This window comes from Antennarius striatus, chromosome 16 (assembly GCF_040054535.1).
Source record: "Antennarius striatus isolate MH-2024 chromosome 16, ASM4005453v1, whole genome shotgun sequence".
In the NCBI taxonomy this organism is placed as follows: domain Eukaryota; kingdom Metazoa; phylum Chordata; class Actinopteri; order Lophiiformes; family Antennariidae; genus Antennarius; species Antennarius striatus.
In genome coordinates, this window is record NC_090791.1 from 14,863,153 (window position 1) to 14,887,957 (window position 24,805).

A 24,805-nucleotide genomic window follows, 5' to 3' on the forward strand; every position below is an offset into this window, starting at 1 on the left:
ACCTCTAATAAATGCGTGAACTCTGTTCTGTAAAAAAAATACTTATGTTGTTCATAATACTGTATAGGTTTATTTTGTCCGTGTGTGTGTGTGTGCGTGTGTGTATGCCTGCTTATGCTGTGTGTCAAAGAGAATAGAAATGCTGGACAGTCTATGTATGGATAGTATGGTAATGGTTTATAAAACACATAGGAGAAAGGGATGGATAGTTTGTGGGGCGATGTGCAAAACTGTGTCACTACTTGAAAAGTGAGGCCGTTTGATTGAATAAGAACTTTCACAAAATGGACTGAAATAATATGAAGCTCATTCTGCTCTACTGTCTGCAACATTCCATCATTTTAATCTGACCTGAACCGGTTTGACCAGTGTCTTATGGCAGGTAATGGTACTTCATGAAACTTAATGGTACCAGTACTTTTGTTACTGTTACACTATACATTGTATAATTTGTTCATCACAGCTGTAATAACAGAGGGAAGGGTAAAGGGAATTTAATGTGCCATTTTGCTTTATTGCCCACTCATGGCTGCACTATTATAGCTACAATTCGCACAGACTCGTTCTATTCTCCGCCTTGATGTATAACAATGGAAGCCAAAGAAGAATGAGTGCTTAAGAGTATGCAAATACGAGACTGCAGTGTAGTGTAGAATGTGTAAAGTGCAGACTGTAATTTCTTGAGTGTTGTGTGTGTGTGCGTGTGCGTGTGTGTGTGTGTGTGTGTGTGTGCTGTGCAGCAAAGTGTCGTATGTGGCAGACCATGATGATGATTGGTGTGGCTGTGAGAGTGGCTATACTGCTATCGGCGGTCGTAATTACAGTCCTCCTCAGGAACCAGCTGGAATAACACAGAGAATAAAACACACACTCACAACATTACAGTTCACCGGAGAGCCAATAAAATACCGGAGCCTAGGAAACAGTTAAAGTCAACGTTGACTTTTCTACCTGCTGAATTGTTTATGCATTGTGTTCACATCAGTTCACCCTTACGTTAGTGTTTGTAAGTGTAATGAAAGCTCAGTCACAGCTTTAATCAGCATGCACACAGCAGACCTGTCGACAGGGCTGAGGTCTCTTCACCATGAATGAGGCGAGCCGGTGACTCATTTGTGTGCATGAGGCTGATTCGATGCAGGTTTTACATTGCATGGTTTACAATCACTGGGGGCGATGGTACAACAATGTCGTTCTGAACTGTCACAGCTGCTGCCCAAAATTAGTGTTGTTATCAATCTTTGGGTTTAAGCTGTGGTTGCCCCTTTCCTGTAATTTTGTTCTTCCTCCCCTTGGTCGTGTTGAGAGATGATTACGGCAGAGGAAAACGTGGTGAAGGGAAACCTCCTGTTGGAGGTAAAGGAATGATGACAGTCACAGGGAGGCAATCCCACAACTGAAAGCAAATAGGTGTCTGACTGTCTAGACACTGAACAGCTGTATTCTGCTACAGCCTGCATACCTGCAAGACAACGGTTAGCTTAGGTAAAACTAAAACAAGACAGCAGTAGTAAATGTACAACTTGAATCAGCTTTTCCTTAAATGAATACCGAATCTTTTGATTTGTGATCTTAAAATCTGTTTTGGGGTCAGTCCTGCATTTATTATTTTCTAAACAAATCTGTAATGGAGCTCTGACTAACTCTGATGAACAAATTGACCGTAAACAAGATTTCAACGATGTGGAACTAGATCAGTTTCTTCTATTCATACACGCCAGAGTGTCTGAATTCAGATACGTCTGTGTGTAAATGTACATTTCTTGCGGCTCATTTTTCCTCCGTTCTCCTCGCTCCAGTGTTTCAGGTGAGTGCATGATTACCTCACTGATCCACAGCACAGCCAAACACAAGGGTTTGTTTGTTTAACAATAGGGCTCAGCCAAGTGTGAACACCATAGAAGGGCTGCTTTGCCGCAACATGACATTGATAGACCTGGAGACTGAAAGGAACTTTTAGAAGACTGCAGGAACGGCCCATTGCACAAACCCGTGTCCCCAAACATCCAGTCGTCATGCTGCTCATAGCTGAAGGAAATGTTGGAAAGCAGGAGATCTTAAACAGAATTAACTAAATGAGTAACTTGATGTGGATGTCTTGCATACCTTCTTATGAGTCCACTTAGTGTGTAACGCATGCCAATGCTTGTTTACCTGCTCGTCTGGATGTCAACTGGTGATGTGTATGAGTTGAGATGCAAAATGTGTGTGTGTGCATGCTGTAAGTTACAGAAATTGCATGGTGCATGGTGCATAAAAACCCCAACTAATTGTCTCCATGGGATTACACCTCACAATGCACGGCTTTATCTGGACCGCTGTAATAAGACACGGTCATCCCGGCTTCGCCCTGCTAAACACAGAGACTTACGTGGGCAACAACTCACAAAGGGGGTGGGGGGAGATGGGGGACGCCTTTAAAGAGTAAAGGAAAGAAACACGGCGAGAAAGATGACGAAGGAGAGCAGAATGAGGCAGGAAGGGATGACATGGAAAGAAATGTGAAGTGTGAGGCAAAGAGAAGGCAGGAGTTGAACAAGTTTAACTGGAGGCTGGGCTCCAAACAGAGAGGTTTGTTTTCTGACAGAGATCCCTCTCAGGAGATTGAGCTGGAAAACAGATTAATAGGGGCCGTCCAAGTCGCTCTCTGATATTGCACAACATGTGCCTCGGCTCCACGTGAATAAGAGCCACAGTCCTGGTGTTTTTTTTTGTAGAAGCGCTTCATGTATGATGGAGCCTCACCGTGCATTTATATTCAAATCTGACTAACCCTTGGGCAAGGTTGGTCCTGTTGGCAGGAAATCTTTACTGTTTGGCTCCATGGAGGAGAGGTGCTTTTGACTGGGTTCACTTTATTTGCTTCCGTTTGGAAGGGGTTCTCAGCGAGATCAGTTTGCTGCGCTGAGGCTGACCCAACTCTGCAAAGGGGAGCAGCGGTTTTGGAAATAAGGGAGAGAGTTGGCAGCTGTGGAAGGGGCTTTAATATGTGTGTTTGGGGGGGGTTAGGGTGGACTACTGATGTGTGCAGGGCCCTTGTGAATTCACATAATTATATTATTATAATGAAACCTCCACTCCCAGGACAGATGAGGAAAACTCTGTCAGACTTGCTAATCTAGTTTTGGTAGCTGTTAATTTTCGAGGTGTGAGAGTCATGATGCAACCACAACCTGATTAAACCTCTAAGCACTAATATCGGTGCATGTATTGAACAACGGAGACATTTCTTTTCATGGGATTATGTCCTTTGGTGTGGGTGTGCTTCCTGTGCTGGCAGCGTATTGACGTCCCTGTGTGATATCCAGTGGGAATGCCAGCTTCACACTGAGCCAACTGGACCGAACACAGAGTCCGTAACAGTCCCAGCACGATCCACCGGCCTCCAGAATCATCTCTCCTTTGGTCCTTGCACTCAGAATGAGAGATTACTCTTTATTTCCATTTTAACTGAAGGCACCTCAAGGGAATTGATGCTTTTTCAGGCAAGTTTTCAATCACTTTTAAGACTTTCGGTTCAGGGAAGAGACATATTTACGTATATATGATTGTAAAGAAGTGCTGCTCTTTGCTTGGAGAATACATAGCATCTATACATAAGAAGAACTAAAGCCATGCAAACACAATAAAAACAATCACTCCCGGTCTGTGTATGGGGTGTTGATTCAACAGACTTTCTACTTTTTCTCTCAGTGTTGTGGAGCTCTGCAGGCTGAAGCCAAACGGAGCTCTGAGGGGCCAGCTCCATTGTTTCAGAGCTACTAATGATTCTTGGGATGTTGCGTTGCCTCACACGCCTCTGAATGGTTCGAGAAAATGAAATGTGAAAACTGAACTTGTTTTTCTTTACTTGTTTGTTCAGAAAAGTTACCATTCTCTAAATGATCTACCTTTCAAACTTCTAAAATTCTTCCCACAGCGGGACATTGAGGGATTGAGGGGGTGGTGGTAAGTCGGGAGGAGAGCTGTTTATCTCTCACTGCTGCTCTTGTGAATGGAAGAACTGAAGAGTTTAGAGAGCTGTGGAGAAGACTCAGGAGGAGCAGAATTGTAATTATTTACCTTAAAAGTCCTGTTTAGGCTTTTTGGAATTCACTCCTTCTGTCTGAGTACGTGTGGCCTGTAGGACACACATCCAAAGCTGTGTGTCTGTGTGTGTGTGTGTGTGTGTTTGTTTCAGCTCACCCTGCGTCATTGCTGCTCTCTGTTTATGCAGGAGAAGGATGGTCGGATGTCCGAGTGTCAGCGGATATCAGTGGAAAATAGATTATGATTGGACAAGTTCACTTCCACACTGCTTCCAAACAAGAGAGCTGAGCCAAGTTCATTTACCCTCTCGCCTTTATCCGGTGTGATCGTGGCATCTAATTATAACCTCAGCAGGGGGCTCATCAGGCAGCGATGAGGGGATGGAGACTGAAGCCGAGTTAAACTGGTTAGTCACAACTAATTGGCTAATATGCAAATACGCTCTGCCTCTCTTTCGCATTCTCAATTCCTCAGTGTCATCGTCATGATTACGTTAAAGGTGGGACGTTGTGATGATGACGCGTGTTTACAAACGTGTTGTATGTTCAGTCATGCTGGTGGACTGTTGCTGGGTAAGAGAAACAAGGAATCTCACGCTAGAGGCAGACAGGGAGAGAGGGATGGAGGATGGGAGGCGGTCAGAGTTTCACAGATAGAGAGGGGTCCATATTGAGTGTCACAGACTACGGTCTGTGTTTTCTCGGTGGACCAGAGAAGATGCAGTGTAAATGAAGCGTGTTGCACCATGGTGGCTTCTGCTTTATCCTTGCACTGTGTTCGTGTGTGTGTGTCTGTGAGAGAAAGAGAGAGAGAGGGCGAGAGAGAACAGAGGCCTCTTTGAGTGCTCAGGCCTCTGCTGTCTCTCTGTTGTCATGGTTGGGATGTGTTGGGAGGACTGCCATCTGTCCACCCCCTATCTCCCGTCTCTGTCCGTGACCCAAAGATAATAGGGTGATCTATAGGAACCACAACTGTGAACGTGATGAAATACAAATGCATTCACCTGAGTCAGGAATGCCACATCCCTCCACAGTACAAGATCCAAACTGGAGTGAAACTAAACCTTGTGGTGATTCTTGCCTCTTGTCAACAGTCGGCTTAGTCGGGTTCAGTGTGGGCGTGTGACCTGCAGGGTGAGGGCCTCCCCTTGTGTTCGATGAGTAAAACTACAAACACAACAGCTGGAAAACTAGATTTTGGTCTAAGAATCTTGGTGTAGTCTAATAACTGTATGCCATTGGTCACCCGATGGGATCACAGTCAGACTGGCGGGTGGTTTTCGTGCTAACAACGTCGTCACAAACATCGTCAGAACACAAACCAGGCTTGTCCTGTCCCACATGGAAGCAGACATGGAACTGCAATGGACAAATAGAATCAATCAAGAAGTGGACTCAGTTATCCTTGTGCTTTCTCCCCAAGATCATTACACTCACCAATTTTATTATATTGGAAAAACATTTTTAGGAAAAACCATCTAGATAATTCAGAGATGTGCTTTTTGTAAAGTCCACTGTGTGCATCTTCATCACCCTACCTCAAACTACACCTTTAGTATTTTGAATCAAATTCATTCTCACATGGACTGAACCTTCATTTAAATCCACTCCAAAATTTTAATGACGTCTTCCACGGTGCTTGGCTCACCCCCTCCTCTCTCACTTTTATGGTAATACATCACATAGTTTGTGTGTATCTTAAAAACCCACAAAAATGTCTCTCTGGTGACGCCCCTTTATCTGGTCCGACTCCAAAATGTCATGTCTTGTATGTTCCATTGCCAACCCCTCTATCAAGTTTCATCCAAAGCTGAAAGCAGATTCTGTAATAGATGGAAAATCACAAAAAGGCCGTATTAATATGGAAATAAGAGCGTTGTGGAACCTCCTCTTCCCCTCCACCTCTCCAGATCCCCTTCAGAATCTAATTTTCCCCGTCACATGCTCAACCCTGCAGCTGAGTTTCACAGAACCTGCAAATCAGCTTTTCTGTTATCTTATTAACAGACAGACCGACGAAAAACAAACAAAGACAACCCTGATGAAAACATGCCCTCCTTGGCGGAGATTAAAATGTAGAATAACTTGATGGTGGAATAAGTGATGCTCACACAGACATAAAAATTCAGAACAACACGCTGTCTCTAGATAGTTATCCTGCAGCAGACAGATAAGTAAACAATAACTTTCATTTTAAGAGAATTCTAATTGGGGAAGATGTTCAACTTGGTTTTGCTGAAATAATGACAGTCTCTCCTGCTGTTAAGTTTTTATTTAAAAAAAAAAAAAAAAGGAAATATAGAGTCAGTTTTTTTTCTATTAACAGTAAATGTTAATAGAAATGAATACAAATGTGTGTACACAGCTATTGTGCAGCTTTCCCCCCCCCCATGGTTTATAAAGACACCTCCAGACTTGTACATGTCCCAGAGAAAGGGTTTCCCAGGCAGAAACAAGAGAGGAAAAACTGGGTCAATCTTACTGTTCACATAACTCACTTTTCACATGGTACTGTTCCTTTGAGACTGTCTCAATGAATTTATATTTTCAATTACTAAATCCTATTTAACTATACAATGAAGTACCATTGTACCCTGACATATGAGAAACTGTAACATTGCATGTTCACCATTTAAAAAAACCCCAACACATTTGGAAGTCCAGACTTAAATATTCTAAATATTACTTTTGTCTCCATAGTATTGATTCTGCTGGCTGATGGGAAGCGTCTTCAGTCTGGACCGCAACTTGAGTAATGATGGAAGCAAGCTGTCTGAAATGTAAGGAGAAGTGTTTTCTTTTTGCCGGAGCCTGTAGTCTAAGATTTAGGTGATGTGTCCCTTTAACCCGACAGGTAATGAATGAGATTTGTCCGAGGAGATTCATTAACATTCTTTGTTTTTCTGTGGGGAAATAAGCAGCTCCGACATTAACAAAGCTTCTCATCATCAAATCATGCGTAGGTAAGCTTTTTGGTAATGGATGGCTTGTCAGCGTGCTTATTAACTTGGCCAGGGAGGATTGGTCCTGCAAGCATTACTTTGATTTTTGTATTTTTGTATTAGGAAGGTTACTAAAACTAAAAAAAAAAAAAGTATATGTATATACATACTACCCTATCATATTTCCTTTTAAATTGATGATTTTAAATACAAAAAATAATTATTTAAATATGTTGACATTAAAATAGCTTCTCTTGTTTTGCCAAAAGTTTTGTTTCCTGGTTATTTTGACCAGATTTCGGCAACTATTGAAGAAAACATTGTAACTGGAGTGGCAACATAATTCCACAAGGGGGCAGTAAAAAATTGTGATTTGAACAACATTCGGTTTCATAAACATAATTTTTCTCTTATTACTTTTGTAAAGCGAGTCAAACATAATCAATGCATATTTATTCTAGATTTCAGCAGCTTCAGAATATCTTCCCTGTTGTAATCACATACAAAATATATCTAATTTTTATGCACTGTTTTTCTATGACAAAACATGGTGTGAGACTAAAAATGATTTTGTTTCAATAAATCAAAGCCCCCAGAACTGCAGCTCAGCTGTTCTACATTTCTTCGGTGCAATCTGAACATGTTTGGGTTGATTTCTGTTTTCTAGTATGGCACACTGATTTATTAATTAGCCAATAAAGAGACAGCAAGTACACATCACTAAGTAATTAAAGTGTTAAAAGATTTGTATCCCCTGTGGCTTGATGTATGGTAGTAATTACAACTACACACAAACACACAGGGGTGCAAGCTGACTTTATTACATCTGTCTTCTTCTCTAGCAGAAGAATATTGGGAGTATTTGTCCTATTTAGGCTTTTTTCTTCCCGAAAGTGTAATGATCTCCAACAATTTTTGCACGTCTGAGATAGACGGAGCACCGGCGTGTGTGTATGTGTGTGTATGGTTAGAGGCTTTATTCGCAATGTTTATATGTCAAGATGTAAAAATGTCCATGAACCTCAGATCCCACTCTCTGAGGGAGTTACACTGAGGGGTCACCAGTGAATCAGGGATTAACAGATGGGTGGATGAGTAGGTGGAGCTCCATCTCGCTACTACATGTCCAGCATGTAGTAGGAAACAAGGAGACATGGGACAGGCTTTAATTATGAACCCTTTCTGTATGCTCTGATGCACATAATAATTAGATATCAGCTAATTAGTTACCGATCACACTTGAATGGTATTACGTGCAGTAAAGGAACTCAATTGGAGGTCAGCGCTGATCACACCACGGCGGGGACAGCAAAGCTTTGGGTTGGATGAGTTGCAATTACCCAGCCACTAAGATGAGTTACCTCCTCCTGGTCTAAACTAACCCTGGAGCGCACCGCTGTTGTACTGTTGTGGGTAAACAGACAGATGCAAGCCAAGAATGCGCATTCAAAATTCAGTAGTCTGCTTTCAGTGACCGCAAAACACCTTATGATTAATTAACCCAGTCTGATGCGTTATAAAGCCGAGCCCATCTGAGGAAGTCAACCCACAGCGCTGCAAGCACATAAAGCTACATATTAGATGCATTGCTGCTGCTGGTTCTAATGATGCTGACTTAGGGTCAACGCTGCAGAATCAAGCCCTGCTTCTTCCAGATTAGTTCAGGATCAGTCGTGCATGAAGCTCTCACCGGGCCAGACACCCAGAGCGTTGATGCTCTTGTCTGAACTGACAGCTTCCTTTTGTTTTTAATGCAACCCTTTGCTATCTTTCCTTACGGACCAATGTTTGACTATCATCCCACCCGTCAGGTCGTGTGGTTCGACGGAGATCTGACTCGGGAGGGGGTTGTGTTGCTGCGTGTGCTTCAGTCTCTTGCTTCCCCTGTTACATAGATGAGAAGCATAATGTTGCCATAACCTGAAGATCATCTATGAATAAAACATTCCAGATATTCTGATGTTTATGTGCACATGCCACATCTTAATAATGATGTCTGTATTCTGACGTGCTTTTATAACACTGGTGAATGCAGAAGCACACACACACACACACACACATCCTGCTGAGGGCCTTCAACATCTTCCCAGAGAAATGATGAAGCATGAATAGCATGGGGTTTTTTTTCTATTCATAAGTGGTGATACAATGTTGCCCTGACCTGCAAAGTCTCCAGCAGTGGCAGAAAATCATCTTCCATAGCCCAGACAACTGCCAAAGCAATGAGCAGGAGAGGAAATCAGAAAATGAAAATCATTTGTCTTGGGAAACGTTCATCCATCTTCTTGAAGACGAGACGACCGCGATCGTCTCGTCTTCAGCTGATTTTCTGCCGTGCAGGTCACAGGTGATCTGGAGCCTATCCCAGTTAGCTTCGGGTGAAAGGAGGGGTGCGTTGCCAGCATATCACCTGAAGTGCCATTGTTTATAGAGGTGGGTCTAAGTCAGAGAACCGGGACAGAACCCACACCGACACGGGGAGAACATGCAAACTCTGTACAGAACGGAATCGAACCCGGAACCATCTTGCTGTGAGGCGACAGCGCTACCCACTGCCAACAGAAAGCTGATATTAAATTATCCTTACATTAAAATTATACAAAACACTATAAGTAATGCATTTCACAGAAAGCTCTGGAAATGATCTGGAGAATCCCAACCTGGTATAATGTCAGTACTCTGGTCCGATAACCGCCTGAGTATTTATGATGTGTTCAGCTCTGACCAGGTTCTACTCCACTGAGATGATGAATTCAGTCTGACTCTTGTAGTCACACAGCTAGAGCTATTCTGATGGACAAAGACATTTGAGGCATCATTTCCTAACCCGTCTCCGAGACGATCGAGGGAGCAAAGCCAATAGAAACCATTCCTACAGGTATAACTAGCAGACAGCAGAACTGAGACGATGTCCATTTCAGCGTAGAAAACTACCCAACCTGGCTGAAGATTTCTATTTATACGTTTAAATGCGTCAAGAATGAGCCTCACAGGTTTAGCATCAACCTGTAAAGATGGTCTGAATGGCAGGAGGTTCATTTAACACAAAGAGAAACAGTACAGCTCCCATCACGGTGTTTACTCCACGTTCTACATTGATCTAAAAGTGACGTAAAGCAGTTGTGGAACACGTAATAACAGGTCATTAATAAAATCTCGCTACTCTATATTTGTTATCAATTACTTTTTAAAAATCTGTGGAGGAACTTCTCATCGCTCTTGATGTGCTCGGTTGATGAGGCGGTGGATTAATTTCACATTTATAAGGAAGCATCCATTAGAACCAGCAACAATCACATCATCCTTCTTCCCTCGCAGGCAGATTTATTTTGTTCTGCGCACGAACTTCAGATCTGACTTGTCAGCCTGATCAATTTCAACAATAAAGCGATAACAGCCGGACTGTGAACCACAAGCAGAAAGCCTTCTGAAACAAAGAAGCACATCCATCCCCTTATCTCCAGCTCAACCCTGCAGTCTCACGCCCCCCCCCCTCCCCAACACACACACACACAGACACACACACACACACCAGACGTCTCCTCTGTCTCGCCGCCTGTGGGTAAAAATCTGTGACATGTCTGCTGATGCTGTCCCTGTTACGGCCCCTTTTGGGGCCATCTTTGCAGACATAATGACCCCCTGGCCCTCTGCTTCTCACACACCAGTAACCCCCTGACAGATACGCACACACGCAAACACACACACACACACCTCCTCTCCACAGAACTGGTAAGAAAATAAAAAGTGCACTTGAAAGGGTCCACTGTGAGTAAACGCACTGTAGGCCTGCTGGGACCCCGGTTGCCTGATGATAGACTGAGTAACACCACAGCTCAGTCTGACGACACTCAGCTGCGGGGACGAGACAGTATTATGGCCAGGGTTGAGCATCCCACCTTCCCACCTAACCTCTGGAGCACACATTCTGTAAGACAAACCTGCCAGAGGCATGGAATGGGATCAACAGCTTCTTACACGGAGACGGGTAGGAAGAAAGACCAGGGATGAGAGCGATAGTGAGTTCATGCAGCGAAATTAGTAGCCGCAGTGTTATTATGGCAATCAGCAGTGGAAAGCCCCCGTCCGACAGAATGGACTCTCCGCTGTATAATCACAATCATTTAACACAGTACAGCACTCCTCTGTTTATTGGGATATTAATCTGGGATAAACAAAGGTTTTGACAAAATAAATTAACACTCTCAAAGAAGTGCTACACTAATGAAGTCCATTGAGATTGATATTAAAATGTGGGGGAGAGAGAAGAAGAGAAAAGGAGCAGGGAAGAGCTGGAGTAAAAGAACGAGACCCGAGATGAAGCCCGTTTCCCCTCTCAGGAGGAGTGTCTTGTCTAAATAGCGCTGCTCTCCCTGGGGTGGGCGCGTCCCACCTCAGCAATAGAGACCAGCATCAGCACATTAGATCAAATAAAATAAGTGCGGGATGGAGTTAATGATGATAATAATGAGGATAAAGATCATCATGGCTGTGTTGTGTTTCACATTAACATTGCCACCCTGGAGTGAACTGTTTTATCCTCATGTCTGCTTGTTAAAATACATTCAGTTGTCCTCAGTCGACCATCTGCGCCTCACACCCTCTCCAGCATCGCAACGGAGTAGAAGAAATGCACATATTGTCTTTTCATGTGTAAACACAGACTGCTCTCAGGGTCTAAGTCGTGTACTGTTAAAACTGTGTTGCTCAAGTTGGTGATGTTACGGTTCTCTTTTCAAACCTACTCATGCTCCACGGCCCGTATAGTGTTACCTACACAAGCGATTTCAGAAGCAGCAATAAATGAATCCTTGTTACACTCAAAATCCCTCTCCTCCTGTTGTTGTCTTTAACCCCCCCCCCCCTTTACAGCCCCAGGAGCTTCAGCTAAAAGCTGTCCTTTGGGTTCTCTCAGAAGTGGGACAGTCAGGCCCCAGCCAAATGTCACACTGCAGTGGGTGCATTCATTTTCTGATCACGTCCCATCCACACATCACACTCTTTCACCAGGCGCAGGTTTTTTACGACGGTGACAGTCAAAAGCAAAAAATAGATCCAAAGCCATGAATAAATCAAAATCAATAAATATTCCAAGAATGTTCATAAAAATGGATAAATAAACCATAACAAACCGGTAAAAACGTAGCATGGATGAAGGCAAGTGCTCAGGTTTTTCTTTTTTTTTAAAAGGTCAGACACATTTGAGATGGATGAAAGGAGCCTCTGTTGACAGAACATTTTTAAAATGTATCACACGCATAAGGTGGCATATTGGAAACATGTTGCACCCAATCTTCCGACCCTGCTCATCATTTTCATGGCATGTAGTTATCACACGTCCCCCGAGTTGATCTGATTTCTCCTGTCCTCCTCACACCTGAACGGCGCAGCAGGAACAGCTTCCAGATGGCAGAGGAATAACGACAGCGCCCTGAAATGAGTATCGTCCATGTCTGATGTGTATTCAAGTCACGTCCCCCTCCAAATAGTTGCTCCAAAAAAAATACACACACATGCGCACGCATACACAAACACTGGACACTTAATACGTACAATTCAGCCACAATCAAACATACTCATGCGCTCAAAGGAAGTTAGTAAAATTGTAACAGTAGGCTCTGCAGTAAGGAACAACAGAATTCAATGCTCTTATAAAAATGAAATATGATCGAACCATGTTGTCAGAATGATGGGATCTGGGTGAGCCTTCATTAAAGAGATAATGTGGCTGCGAGCCATAGAAAGACAGTTGTTATTTGGTATTACTGTCATGTAACGACATGTTCACGACATGTTAAGAACAAGTTACTACATGTTAATGACATGTAAAGACATATAATGACATGTAATGACATGTAACAACATTTTTTTTGGTCTCTTTTTACAAATTTCATCTAGTACATACAGTGCGCCCTCGTTCTTTGCGGATAATGCATTCCAAGAACCAAACGCGATTGAGAGATCCGCGCTCAAGATCGCGATCTATTTCTCTTATTATTCACGGTAATTTTAACGTTTCTGAACCCTCCCCATACTGGTATTAAACCACCTTCTATCTGTATTACCTTTTCACACACTCTGATTGACTGTTTAAAGCACTTTTGTGTCTCACAAAAGTCCAAGACAGACAGAACGGAACGCACTTCCGGATGCCGTCAGCCAATAGAATGCGCGTACGGTATCACGTGACTGTCTACTAAAAATCTGCGATGAGGTGAAGTCGCAATTGTTAATGCACGAAGGCACACTGTATACTACATTTATTTTCTGTCTGTCATTCCGCTTTGGATCTATTGGGACCTTTAGCGTAATGCCACAGGGTGGGGCACTAGAGGGAGAGAGCATGAGTTCAGCAACATGGAAATAGAGACAGTTTATCATTCAGGTCACAAAGTCCAAAACATTTTATTTGTTGTTTTGTCGGTTGGTTTCAGTACAACAAGATCATTTTTCATGGTATTTGTTACTTTTTGTTGCTTTTGCTCATCTGGTGTCTCTATTTACATAGTAGGAATAAAGTAGATTCATGTGTGGTTCATATGTACACGCTTACACCAATTGGTCGACCAGTGCGCTCGCAATGTTCACAGTCTCGCTTGTCACAGCCACACGAGGGAAACAAGTCCACTTCAACTGGCTAGGCTCTAACAGCAAAGTACAGGGATTGAGGGGGGGCAACACTAGTCCGCTTTTACTGCCCCCCCCCCCCAGAGGATGCAGACCCAAGTCAACAAATTGAATACTCTCTTAATAACAACAGCAAGGCAGTCATTTAAATTTTCAAATGCCAAAAGCAAAAAAAAAACAAAAAACAAAAAAAAATCTCAGGTAGAACGGTGGAGAGGACTGGCCAGTCTCATGGATGGAGGTTCTCCTGCTCTGAAGGAGGTGATCCAGAGCCTCATCATCAGTCTCCGTCTCTGTCTCGATTCCACTTCTGTACATAGTCCTCGATTCACAACAAGCGAAAATGAAGGCAACTACACTGAAAAAAGCTCCCACTGCCTGCTTGGGACAAAAGCTCTTGCTCCATTTTACTTAGCTGGAGCGCGATTTAACTTCTGATGTTCAGTAATGAGCACTTCTAGATGAGTGTGTGTGTGTGTGTGTGTGTGTGAGTGTGTCCGTATGTGTGTGTCTGTGTGTGTGTTTGGTTTGAGAATGTTCTAGTTTCAGTTCTGGCTCAATAAAAGATATTTTTGGCAACGATGAAGAGCTTTCTGTGAGACGTTTTTAGGTTGTAATAGCGTACTATACTCTCTGTCTTCACAACTAACTACTCCTATCAAAAGACGGCTGAAAAGAGACCTATAGATGGTAAGAAGAGGAAATGAGATAAAATATAAAATGATATTCCCATCTCCGGAGGCAGGTCTGAAGAGAAATTAGATTAAAAAAAAAAAACTTTAACAAAGTTTTAAAGTTTTGAAATATTGGAAGGTAAAGGGGGTGTATCGGTACATTCAGAGTGCCGGAGTTGGCCTTAGGGTACCAAGGGAACCGGGGAGGACTGAGGTTGGAAAGAGCCGACGAATGCTCTGCAGAACAACACCCATCACTCATCTCCATTAGATGAAGGAGGGTCAAACATCAAGGCTGCTTCTGCAGGTCCACGATTCCCCCTGAAGGTCACTCTGTTTACTCATCTGTTAGTTAAATGAACGTCAAGAGAAAGAAAGGCAACCAAAGAAGCAGAAAGTGGAGAGACTCAAGAACGAGGCAGGCTGGAGGCGGCTCTGACCATCACGTTAATTCTCACCGGGCACCAGTCACAGGCTGGTGACGAGCTGCATCTGTCCGTCTCCCTCGCTGTGGGGGGGCTCCTGAGCTTGGTGTCCCTCCCCACTCGGTCTCCGAGGTGGGGCCTGGTAGAAGGTCTGCATGTGGGCCCCACGAGAGGCCAGGGCAGGCCTCCCTGAGCTGTAGTACAGCTCCTCGGGGGGCTGGGCTGACCGGGGCACCACCTCCAGGGGCTCGGGACTGCTGTCGGGGTAAGGAGAGTCTCGTAGGTTGGTGATGCTAGTGTACAGGGAGTCACGGGCAGGGGAGTCTGGCGCTCCGTTGGTCCCCTGCCCCCCAGCGCTCTGCCCACTGTGTCCGCTGTGGCCGAGACTCTCGGTGAGGTCGGCTGTGTAACTCTCCGACTCCTCCAGGTCGCTTTGGTAGAGGACCGACTGCGCCCGCTGCAACAGTAACGGCTCTTCCAGGGCTTTATAAAGGAGCTCCACATCCTGCGGGGTTCGCTGTCGCCCCTCCCTTAGATAGTCCTCGTCTTCATCCAAGCTTATAGATGGCTCTGGCCCGGCCCCCAGTGTCCCCCGACCAACCCCGCTGAGAGGGTGTCCCCTGGCCAGGCTGCCACACACCCTGTCCCCTACATCGCCTCCACCTGCTCCACTTCCTCCTCCGACGCCGCCCCTCAGGTTGTTGTGCACCAGCTCAGAGATGATCATCTTCTCAAAGGCCGCAGCGTCAGAGAGGTTTCGCCTGATGCCTCCTCCGCCCAAGGTTTCCGAGCTGCGAGGATTGAAGATAGGAGGGGGGCTCTCTACGCCTCCACCACTGAGGAAGTCACAACTGCCCCCACCTCCACCCCCTGGGCCACTGCGCAAGGAGTAGCTGTTGTTGAAATTACCATTCAAGGGCAGGGTTTCCATCCCACAGGGGTCGCGGGCCTTGGACAGCGTGCTCTCTGGACCCAAACATAGAGGAGAGACAGACAACAGAGGGTTTGACCATTATCATTATTATCATACAGACTCAATGTCAGGAAGAGAATACCATCAGATGGTTTAAATAGTAAAATGTACAGTGAGGTCATGAAGGCAGTTACACTTACTTGGGTCACGAAACGTTCCTGCGCAAACCAGAGAAAGTCATGTGGAGTGAATAAAACGAGACACACTAGTCAGGAAATGCTCTCTAAGAATGTAACAGTCAGTTGATTTGTCTCGAAACAAAGAGAATCATTTCTAGAAAATATAAATATCCACATGCCTCTTTTCACTTTGCTTGGACCCGACCTTCAGACCCTTCCCAACACATTCCCATCATATTCACTCAGATTTACGTGGATGTACTTCTGCGTGTCTGGCATCTTGTCTCCTCATTTACTTTTAATTCGCAGAAAGCGCTTTTGATATTCACTCTCTATCCTCAAGGATACCTAGATATGAGCATCACTCATGCAAAACCCTGCAGTGTAACACTAATGTTTATTTTACAACCTCAACTTTTACAACTTCCTCCCAAACTGCTGTCACAAAACCAGAAGCGAAAGCTACAGCACACTAAAAAGTGTGTTGGTTTTTTTTAACTTAATGTGTAGTAACTCTTCTGTTCAGTGTTGGTGTGGGTGATTAGACATTCTAATGAAGTGCTCTCCCTACTTCCTCTCCCACTCTCTTCTAAAAATGTCTTGGCTGCCAGGCCTGTGGCCCATCAGGCCTGACGTATTGTGCAGAGAGGTTTTAAAATATTTAATAGAAATAGCGACTTAAATTTCATTTCTCAGACACTGGGCCAAAGACTCTTGAGCGTGCACAGTCAACCAGCGACCTGCCACACACATTCAAAGTGAATACCGGTGAAACAGGTCTTATTCAGCAGACATGCAAAGTGGGGTGTGAGGATGCAGCAATGTTCTAAAACACACACACACACACACACACACAGAGACACAGGTACAGCTGACCAATGGACACACAGATGGACTTCTCACGGCCAACAAGTTGTCTGATCCCTTTCTGCGGCTCCCATGATTTCAGACAAGGACTGTCTGGCAACAGGAAAACTGTCTTGGAATAATCTGGCAGTCACAGCTGTAGCTAAACTTCTAATCAATTTGTGGATGTTCTCACGAAGATTCAAGATCAGACCAGATGGCTGGTGAGGCTGTAGGCACTGCTCAGCTCCATTCTGCTCAGTCTAGTGGATCTGTTTGACAGCTTCATACTATGAAAAAGCCACACACACACACACACACACACGAACACACACACGAATACACACACACACACACACACACACACACACACACACACACACACACACACACACACACACACACACACACACACACACGAGCGTGTGCGCAAGTAGTCAAATGCAGGAGTAAGCATGTATGCTGCATGAGAGCAAGCTGACTGCATGCCGCTGACACACACATGCTGACTAAACTGCACACACACACACACACACACACACACACACAAACACACACACACACACACAGCGTTTACGAGGAGCTAACCGGTAGAGTTGAAGACGCCGGGCGAGGGCGGGGTGAAGCTCTCAGCCAGCAGAGTGTTGTAGGGAGAGGTGCCGGTCCGGGTCTGCAGCACGGGGTTTGTCAGAAGGTGGTTACCCATGGTTGCTGTGGAAACAGCCATTTAGAAAATGAATAAAATCAAGGACCAGGCTCCAATGTATGCAAAGCAAGCACAAGAGGAACATTTTTCAGAATAGGTGTAGCATTTTAAAATTCACCTTTCCAAACTCGGCGGGCTAATAACATCTGGAATCAAGAAAATGTTTGCTGTTTATTCAGATGGGGCTATTTTTTTGTCACACCGCTGCTTTATGGAGTAATGCATTTCACAGTGTTCTCTTCAATGTTTATGGCTGCTGATTGTAACCTTTGAGTAAAAATGCAATTGCAGGGTAGAGGTGCTGTTTGAAGCATTGCCATTTGTTCTTTTTTTCCCCTTTGGCTCCTAACAATGTAGTCAGATGGGGTAGAACAGTAATGCATGCCATTATGTAGTCTAGGGGTGCAACCATTGAAACACAGTTAATTTTCTACTGAAATGTGAATGCCACTACAAGACAAATATAATTCAAAGAAATGGTGCACTGAAAATGTTGTATAATGCCCATGTATGGCTCCAGCCTGAGGCACCTCAAACAGAAATGCCATGAAATTAAAAATAGGACAGCATGACAGAGAGTAGTCCAAGGCAAAGTGCAACCTTCAGGTCTCATGCCTACTGTTCATCACACAGCAAGAGAGCAAGGAATTTTTTTTAAAAAATGTGTTCACACGGAGCTATTTATTTGTCATTTTCCCAACCCTGTCCATCTTTCTGCTGTGCTACACAAGCCTCTCTCTCCATTCTCTGGTTCATTTTGTCGAGTCCTGACTAATCACACTTTCTCAGTTTCTCACTCCAGAGTTAAAAAAAAAAAGAAAAGGTAAATTAGTTGGGAGGGGTGCTCTCTGTGTGTGACTTATAGGAATGTCCTGTTGGAAATTAAAGGAACTTAGCTTTAAATTTGAAGAGAAAGTAGGGCAAGGAGAATCATGGGAGACTGTAGTGTGTGTGTGTGTGTGTGTGTGTGTGTGTGTGTGTGTGTGTGTGTGTGTGTGTGTGTGTGTGTGTGTGAAAGAGAGAGTCAAATTAGAAAATAATCACTTTGACACAAAATCCAAAAGAGATTCATGTCAAGAGGATAATGTCAAGCTTATCAAACTAAAAAAAACCCAAACAAACAGACAAAAGTAAGAAAAAAACCCAATTATCTTTTCTCTACAATCATCTCTTGTACAATCCTGTCTTTTACTTTTTTCCTTAGTTTTTTCAATCTATAAAACTCTTGGTCTGTAAAAAGTGGTTCACCACTTTTTGTTTTACTTTTCATTTAAAAGCTGACGCCATGAGAAAAAGAAAGCGATTTTTTGATTTTTCAAATCACATTTGTTCATGAAGTCGGTATTACAAGATAGTTACGTTAAGAGAGAGAGAGAGAGAGAGAGAGAGAGAGAGAGAGAGAGAGAGAGAGAGAGAGAGAGAGAGAGAGAGAGAGAGAGAGAGAGAGAGGCAGACAGACCGACACATCCTCTTCTGGATACTTTTTATTGTCAAGTAGAGATTGCGGTTCACAAAGAAGTGAAGTGGAGAAATCAAAGAGAGCTGAGATGCCAGCGATAACAACACAGCATCTCTTCACCACATTCGTCCTCTTTAATTACTCCAACATGATAGCAACGCTCATTGTTTCTCCCCCCCCCCCCTCTTTTGTGCTCCCCTTTGTCTTTCACTTTCTGCCAACTTTTCTGCGAAGCACAGGAAATAAAAGCTTCACAGCACAGTAGTTTGATTTGACATGGAATGATCCACTCTGCGCCCCCCGGCCTAGTGGCTGCTCTAACCAGAGGGAAAGTTCGAACAAGTGACCCATCAGACCAGACAGATGCACATCCTCACCGATGGCTGCAATAGTAATGGATGACTTGTTTTTCTTACGTATTTAAAATCATTTAATTAATTGTGAATGAGGTATTAAGCCTGTGAACAAACAGGATGCACGTGTCACTGCATTCAAAGACTCTTGGTGTTAAAGTGTGAAGAATCCCGACAATAATAGATGAGTTCACACTGAGGTTAACTCAGTTAATGGCTGCTGTAATAAAGAATGGCATCACAACACATACAATAAAATAACACGTGCAAAAAATGGAGTGTGAAGTGGCAGTGGAGAGATACCAGTTCACCTCCTGAGCACTGCCGAGGTGCCCCTGAGCAAGGCACCGCCCACTTTATAATTGCTCCTTGGGGGCACACCTGTGTGTGTGTGTGTGTGTGTGTGTGTGTGTGTGTGTGTGTGTGTGTGTGTGTGTGTGTGTGTGTGTGTGTGTGTGTGTGTGTGAGAGTGTGTGTGTGCGTGTGTCGGTCCTGTACACATATATACTCTGCATGTGATCAACAACAAAAACTAACACTAGAGTAGATAAATAATTTGGAATTGGGGGCCATTTATTTTTATTCCATTTTTATTATGTTTACTATTTTTATTTAGACTAATGATATCAAACATAAAAAACTATTAAATTATGATGCTTTATTATGAATTAATCTTCCCAATATAGATTGCATTTACCCCCGGCTTTACCATGAATTAAATGACTGAGATTGTTTTAATTATATTTTAATTCTTAGTTGGGCCGTTGTGCATAATGAGGAGCTTTAAGTTGTTTTTGCTTTGAACACGGAATTTGACTTTGAAAAGTTAGTTTAGATGTTGTGATATTTGTAATTTCACTTAAACTTTCATTACTGGATAGAAGCAGCTTTCATAATCTATGAGTTGAATTTGTATTATTAACTACAAACACTAAATTAGAAATCTACTTAATTACAATAACAGGAGTTAAATGGGAATGTGTAATAGAGAACACAAATGCATACCATCAAAAATACACACACACATTTCTGCTGCTGCTGGGAATTTTCTCTGAATATCTATATTTTATTTTTTTCTGAACATGACCATATGTACTCATATTCATTGTTTTGTTCATTTGTGCAAATCCCAGCATGCTTCTGTGTGCATTAGAGTGTGCTTGACTAAATTCAGCGAAGCAAAGAAGTGACGGAGGGAGGCCTCACCACGGTTGAGCGTTGGGGTGCTATTGATATCTCCCGCCATGAAAGAAGATTCCGTCTGCTTCCGCACCGTGTCATTCCACATCCTGCGGATCCGACTCTGGAAGAGGGAGCACAGCCAAATGAGTTACAGACAAGTTAAATTTAGAAAGGCAATGGCAGACTATGTGGGGGTGCTGTAATCAAAACTGTGTGGCTTGCTCTAATCCATGAGGAACAACAGAGAAACATGCCAGAAGAACAGATAGCATTGGGTAAAGAAAAACACACTTATGTCAAGTTATCACACATCATAACCTTGAGATGTGTGCGACATGATCATAGCTGCTGATAGGATTGTCATCTGGAAGAGTCATCTTGTATTGTTGGAAGTCTGTTGACTGACAGGACAAACTATCAATGTGTTTATTATGAATCTGTGCCATTAAGCCCAGTATTTTCAGCCGTCTCTGACAATTCCTGAATCTGTATGTAGTAAATGCGCTTCAAATGATGGTTTTGTCACAGAGTCATTTACTGTAGAAAAGCACATGGCAGCTGGTAATGGGCAGAAACATAAAAGCAGAAATTACACGTGAACACACCGGCTGTTTCAAGTGAGAACAAATCGTATTAAGACGCTGGTGTTTGCTGAGTGTTTCTCTTTCATTGGCCAATTAAAAAAATGTGACTGAGGTTGACAACTAAATCAAGAATACAATTAAATTAAAGTGATTCGCATCGCAATCTGCAAGTCATTGGTATTGATTTTTTTTGCACTTCAGAATTCCACAACAGTCCTTTTAAATAACGGAAATGAAACACCGCTAGCGTGGAAAAAAATAATCATATGTGCATGCCTGTGTGTGTGTGTGTGTGTGTATTAAATTTTGTATTAATTTTTTGTTTAATTTTGACAACTTTTTGACACAATTCTATAAATGTCAGATTGCATCAGGAGACCTGCATGAATCAATTTTTAGTTTCATTCCAGTGGAGAAAAACGAGAAAAATATTTTACCAGACAGGCACAATTACTTTTCATTTGTTCAAATTAAATTTAATGGAGGTCTGACTGATGTGTGAAAGAACAAACAGGTTTAGTTGTGTATTTTGTGTGTGACACTTTTGATGAGTGTGGGTCTGTTCTGCCAGCACCTGTCTGTGGGCTGCCACGTGGCGAGCTTGGCCGCCGCTGTAGTAGCGATTGTTGGCACGCAGGCCCGAGTTCTTCAGGGAGCCGTGGGAGCTGGTGGTGGAGGTGCGAGTGCAGCAGTAGGAGTGACGCAGACACTTACTGTACTCCTTATGGACCTGCAAAAAAAATCATACCACCGGGTTTTAAAGCTACTCCCAAAACAAACACTTCAGTCCCTGACCCAATGAGGAGCAGCCGAGGATCTGATGGAGAAAAATGTCGTTTCTATCAATCCATCTTGCATTTACCTTTTTCTGCAGCGCGCAGTGGAAGATGAAGATGAACATACCCTGGAAGGCGTTGAAGGTGGTGAACAGGTAGGCCATAATTACCGTGTTCTCATTTATGAACAAGAGGCCAAAGGCCCAGGTCAGGCCCAGCAGAAACAGCAGGGCGATGGCCCCCAGTGCCCATGATCTGACGAAAGAAGACCAGATAACAGATTAATAACACTACTACTGAATCCTGTTTGTAAAAACTGTATTTATAATGAGTGTAGGCTTCTCAATAGGCTTCCAATTATGTAACCTGAACTCACTTAATGTTGTCTAGGCGACTGGAGTCGGGTTTAAGTGCTGAAGAGTTGCGGACCATCTTGTGTAAAGTGATCATGAGGAAAATGAGGTTGAGCTGAGGACAGAGGATGAGCAGAATGAAATAAATATTTTGGGAATTATAGAGTCTGCTCCAAAAAGGACGACTTTCATACAAAACAACCGTGGTGAAATTTTTGATTTGACTGTAGTAAAGAAAAAAAGGAATATACTGTCAGGCAGTGAAGCTAATACCATAATAACAAATGAAACGGGTCCAATGAAGCTCCAGATGAAGTAGTTATCCACTCGCAGCCAGCATCTGGAGAGGCACAAAGGAAAAGGGAGTTACACACAACCGAGCTCAAAAACAAAACTATCAGACACGTGCGCGCACACGCAGGCAGACATGCACATATTATTTCCCTCAGAGGATTATCTTATGAAGGCTAATCATCAGGCTTTGGCTAAGTGTGTTCAGAGAAGCCAGTCCACAGGGAGGTGCAAGTGCCGTTCACACAGCATATTAGATGTTCAGCTTGGGAAATATCATAATCCTACTTCTCAATCTGCAGGTGAAAAAGGCCTGTCTTCACACGTACGCTTTCTTGGTCCCATAGCTCCTGTAGTCTATGGCCGCTGAGATGCCAACCACCAGTGCGGGGAAGCAGTAGCCGCACAAATAGTAGTACTTTTTTCGGGAGTACTCGCTCTCAAAGACCTCCACCAGCATGAGATAGAGCTGCACACCCTCCAGACACATCCAGGAGAAGGCAGCCAAGAAGAAGAAATGCAGAAGGCCAGCAAAAATGGGACAGGCAATCTGAAGATGTGAGGAGTATAGAGAAGAAGAGAAGGGAATGAATGGAGAAATGAAAAGGAAAGAAGGAAGAGTCACTGCCGGCTAGGAAAACCGAACACGATCTTGTCATTCATTTTTGTAAAGGTCACAGCTGTGCACACTAAGTTGTAAAGGAGACAATGTACTGCAGCATTTTTTAAAAGAGCAGTAAAATTTTATTACAAAAAAAAAAAAAAATCCCACATTTGTGAGTGAGAACTCAACATCGTTAGTTAAAATGTGACTGAGAACTCACATGATACTCAGTCTTGTCGATACCGATGAGAAAGAGGAGCTCGGCGATGAAGAGATTGATGCAGAGGTTCTTGTGGATGGTGTTGCGGTCGGTCTGCAGGCCCCGCAGGAAGCAGAAAGTCGAGATGCAGATGGCTAGACAGACGAGGGAGATGACAATCCCCACCCAGGTGATCACAAATAGGATCAGTTCATGCATTCGACCCTGGAACTGAGATCCAGGCAGTGTGTGTGTGTGTGTGTGTGTGTGTGTGTGTGTGTGTGTGTGTGTGTGTGTGTGTGTGTGTGTGTGTGTGTGAGAAAGGGTGAGAGAGAGAGCCATAACAGCATCAGACAAGTGGAGAGAGAAAAAGCGGAGGGAGATGAGGAGTGAAGATAAAAGACAGAATGGCGGAGGGAAGAAGAAATGACACACAAATAGACAGAACAGACGGGGGAGGAAAGAGAGAGAGAAAAATTCTTTTATTTAATATTTGTAAATATATTCAATGAGCTTAAGTACAGAGACAAGAGAAAAGACATCCTGAAAAAATACATGACAATCAAACTCATGTGAATGTCAGCTAGGAGTAGGAGCAGATGAATTTGCAAGTATGCACCTCCCTGAATGTCAGAGTGAAAGAAGGAAAAGGGAAAATTCAAAACAAAGAGCTTGTCAGCCTTGAGATGATACATTAAAGTGCAGGTGTGTGTGTGTGTGTGTGTGTGTGTGTGTGTGTGTGTGTGTGTGTGTGTGTGTGTGTGTGTGTGCGCATGTGTGTGTGTGTGTGTGTGCATGACTGATAGTGAGTGGGTGTTAATGCTTGAGCGCTGAAGTGTCTGCATAAAAGAACCGCCACTTTCATTTTGACCGTGCGTCTGACGCCCTCGTTCACTCACGTCGGACTCGTGGTGAGCCATCAGCACAGCGAAGTTGGTGAGGTGGCTGCAGGAGCAGACGGTGTGTGTTTTGTTGGTGTCGATGAGCTTGCAGCCCTGCGATGACCATTGGCCTGTCATAGAGCGCTCGGAGTAGTTCCAGAAGGAGCAGTTTGGGGTGTAATAATTCTCCAGCTATTTAAAGAACAAAAGGGGAAGGAAAGGTTATCGATAAAGTTTGTGCAAATATAGATTATGCATGATAATGGTTGGATTTATGCACCTGTAGATGTTTGAGTGTGTAGACCACTGGCTCGGTGAGAAACACCCTGCTGGACTCTTTGTTGATGGAGGCAGCGATGACATGGGAGTTGACGGCCAGACGCTTTCTTTCGTGGCTCGGCCCCTCCACCTCCATCTTCACCGTGGCGTTCTCAGTGGACAGGAAGGACCCCAAGTTTTTATACAGGATGAACACCACCTTCACCTGACCTGTACAGAGAAGGAGAGAAACAAATCAGAAAAAGAAAGCAGATGTTTTATGAAAAGGAAGAACAATGAAGCACTAAGGAGGGAGGCGGGGGAGTAAAAAAAAATGCAGGAATCGGGGCAAAATATGGTAATGGCAGCGAGACAGACAGAGATAGAGGGTGGGGAGTGACAGGGGGAACGAGAGAGAGATAGAGAGAGAGTTAGTGAAGGTTAGAATGATGGTAAGGACCGTTTCATTTTGACTGGTGGAAGAGTGTGAGATTTAATGTGGAGGGCAATGGAACATTCATCCCT

General features: G+C 43.7%; 1 protein-coding gene and 1 long non-coding RNA gene across 5 annotated transcripts in view; one reads left to right on the forward strand and one right to left on the reverse strand.

The window, feature by feature from the left end:
• Window positions 1-3,996: 3,996 nt before the first annotated feature.
• LOC137610320 (uncharacterized) lies at window positions 3,997-7,553 on the forward strand. The gene is made up of 3 exons (XR_011038458.1): window positions 3,997-4,050; window positions 4,217-4,435; window positions 6,729-7,553. It is a non-coding gene; the product is annotated as an uncharacterized lncRNA (long non-coding RNA).
• Window positions 7,554-13,359: 5,806 nt separating this feature from the next.
• Window positions 13,360-24,805, reverse strand: part of adgrl1a (adhesion G protein-coupled receptor L1a) — a 94,086-nt gene continuing 82,640 nt past the window's right edge. For all 4 annotated transcript variants that reach the window (XM_068336921.1, XM_068336923.1, XM_068336922.1 and 1 more), the window contains 12 exons: window positions 24,303-24,511; window positions 24,041-24,214; window positions 23,163-23,372; window positions 22,668-22,888; window positions 22,321-22,387; window positions 22,071-22,162; window positions 21,781-21,949; window positions 21,493-21,648; window positions 20,359-20,455; window positions 17,223-17,345; window positions 15,810-15,827; window positions 13,360-15,662 (listed from right to left, as the gene is read on the reverse strand). In XM_068336921.1, the coding sequence (XP_068193022.1) occupies window positions 14,740-15,662; window positions 15,810-15,827; window positions 17,223-17,345; window positions 20,359-20,455; window positions 21,493-21,648; window positions 21,781-21,949; window positions 22,071-22,162; window positions 22,321-22,387; window positions 22,668-22,888; window positions 23,163-23,372; window positions 24,041-24,214; window positions 24,303-24,511 (2,459 nt within the window). In that variant the 3' untranslated portion in view covers window positions 13,360-14,739. The remainder of the gene's footprint in view (window positions 15,663-15,809; window positions 15,828-17,222; window positions 17,346-20,358; window positions 20,456-21,492; window positions 21,649-21,780; window positions 21,950-22,070; window positions 22,163-22,320; window positions 22,388-22,667; window positions 22,889-23,162; window positions 23,373-24,040; window positions 24,215-24,302; window positions 24,512-24,805) is intronic.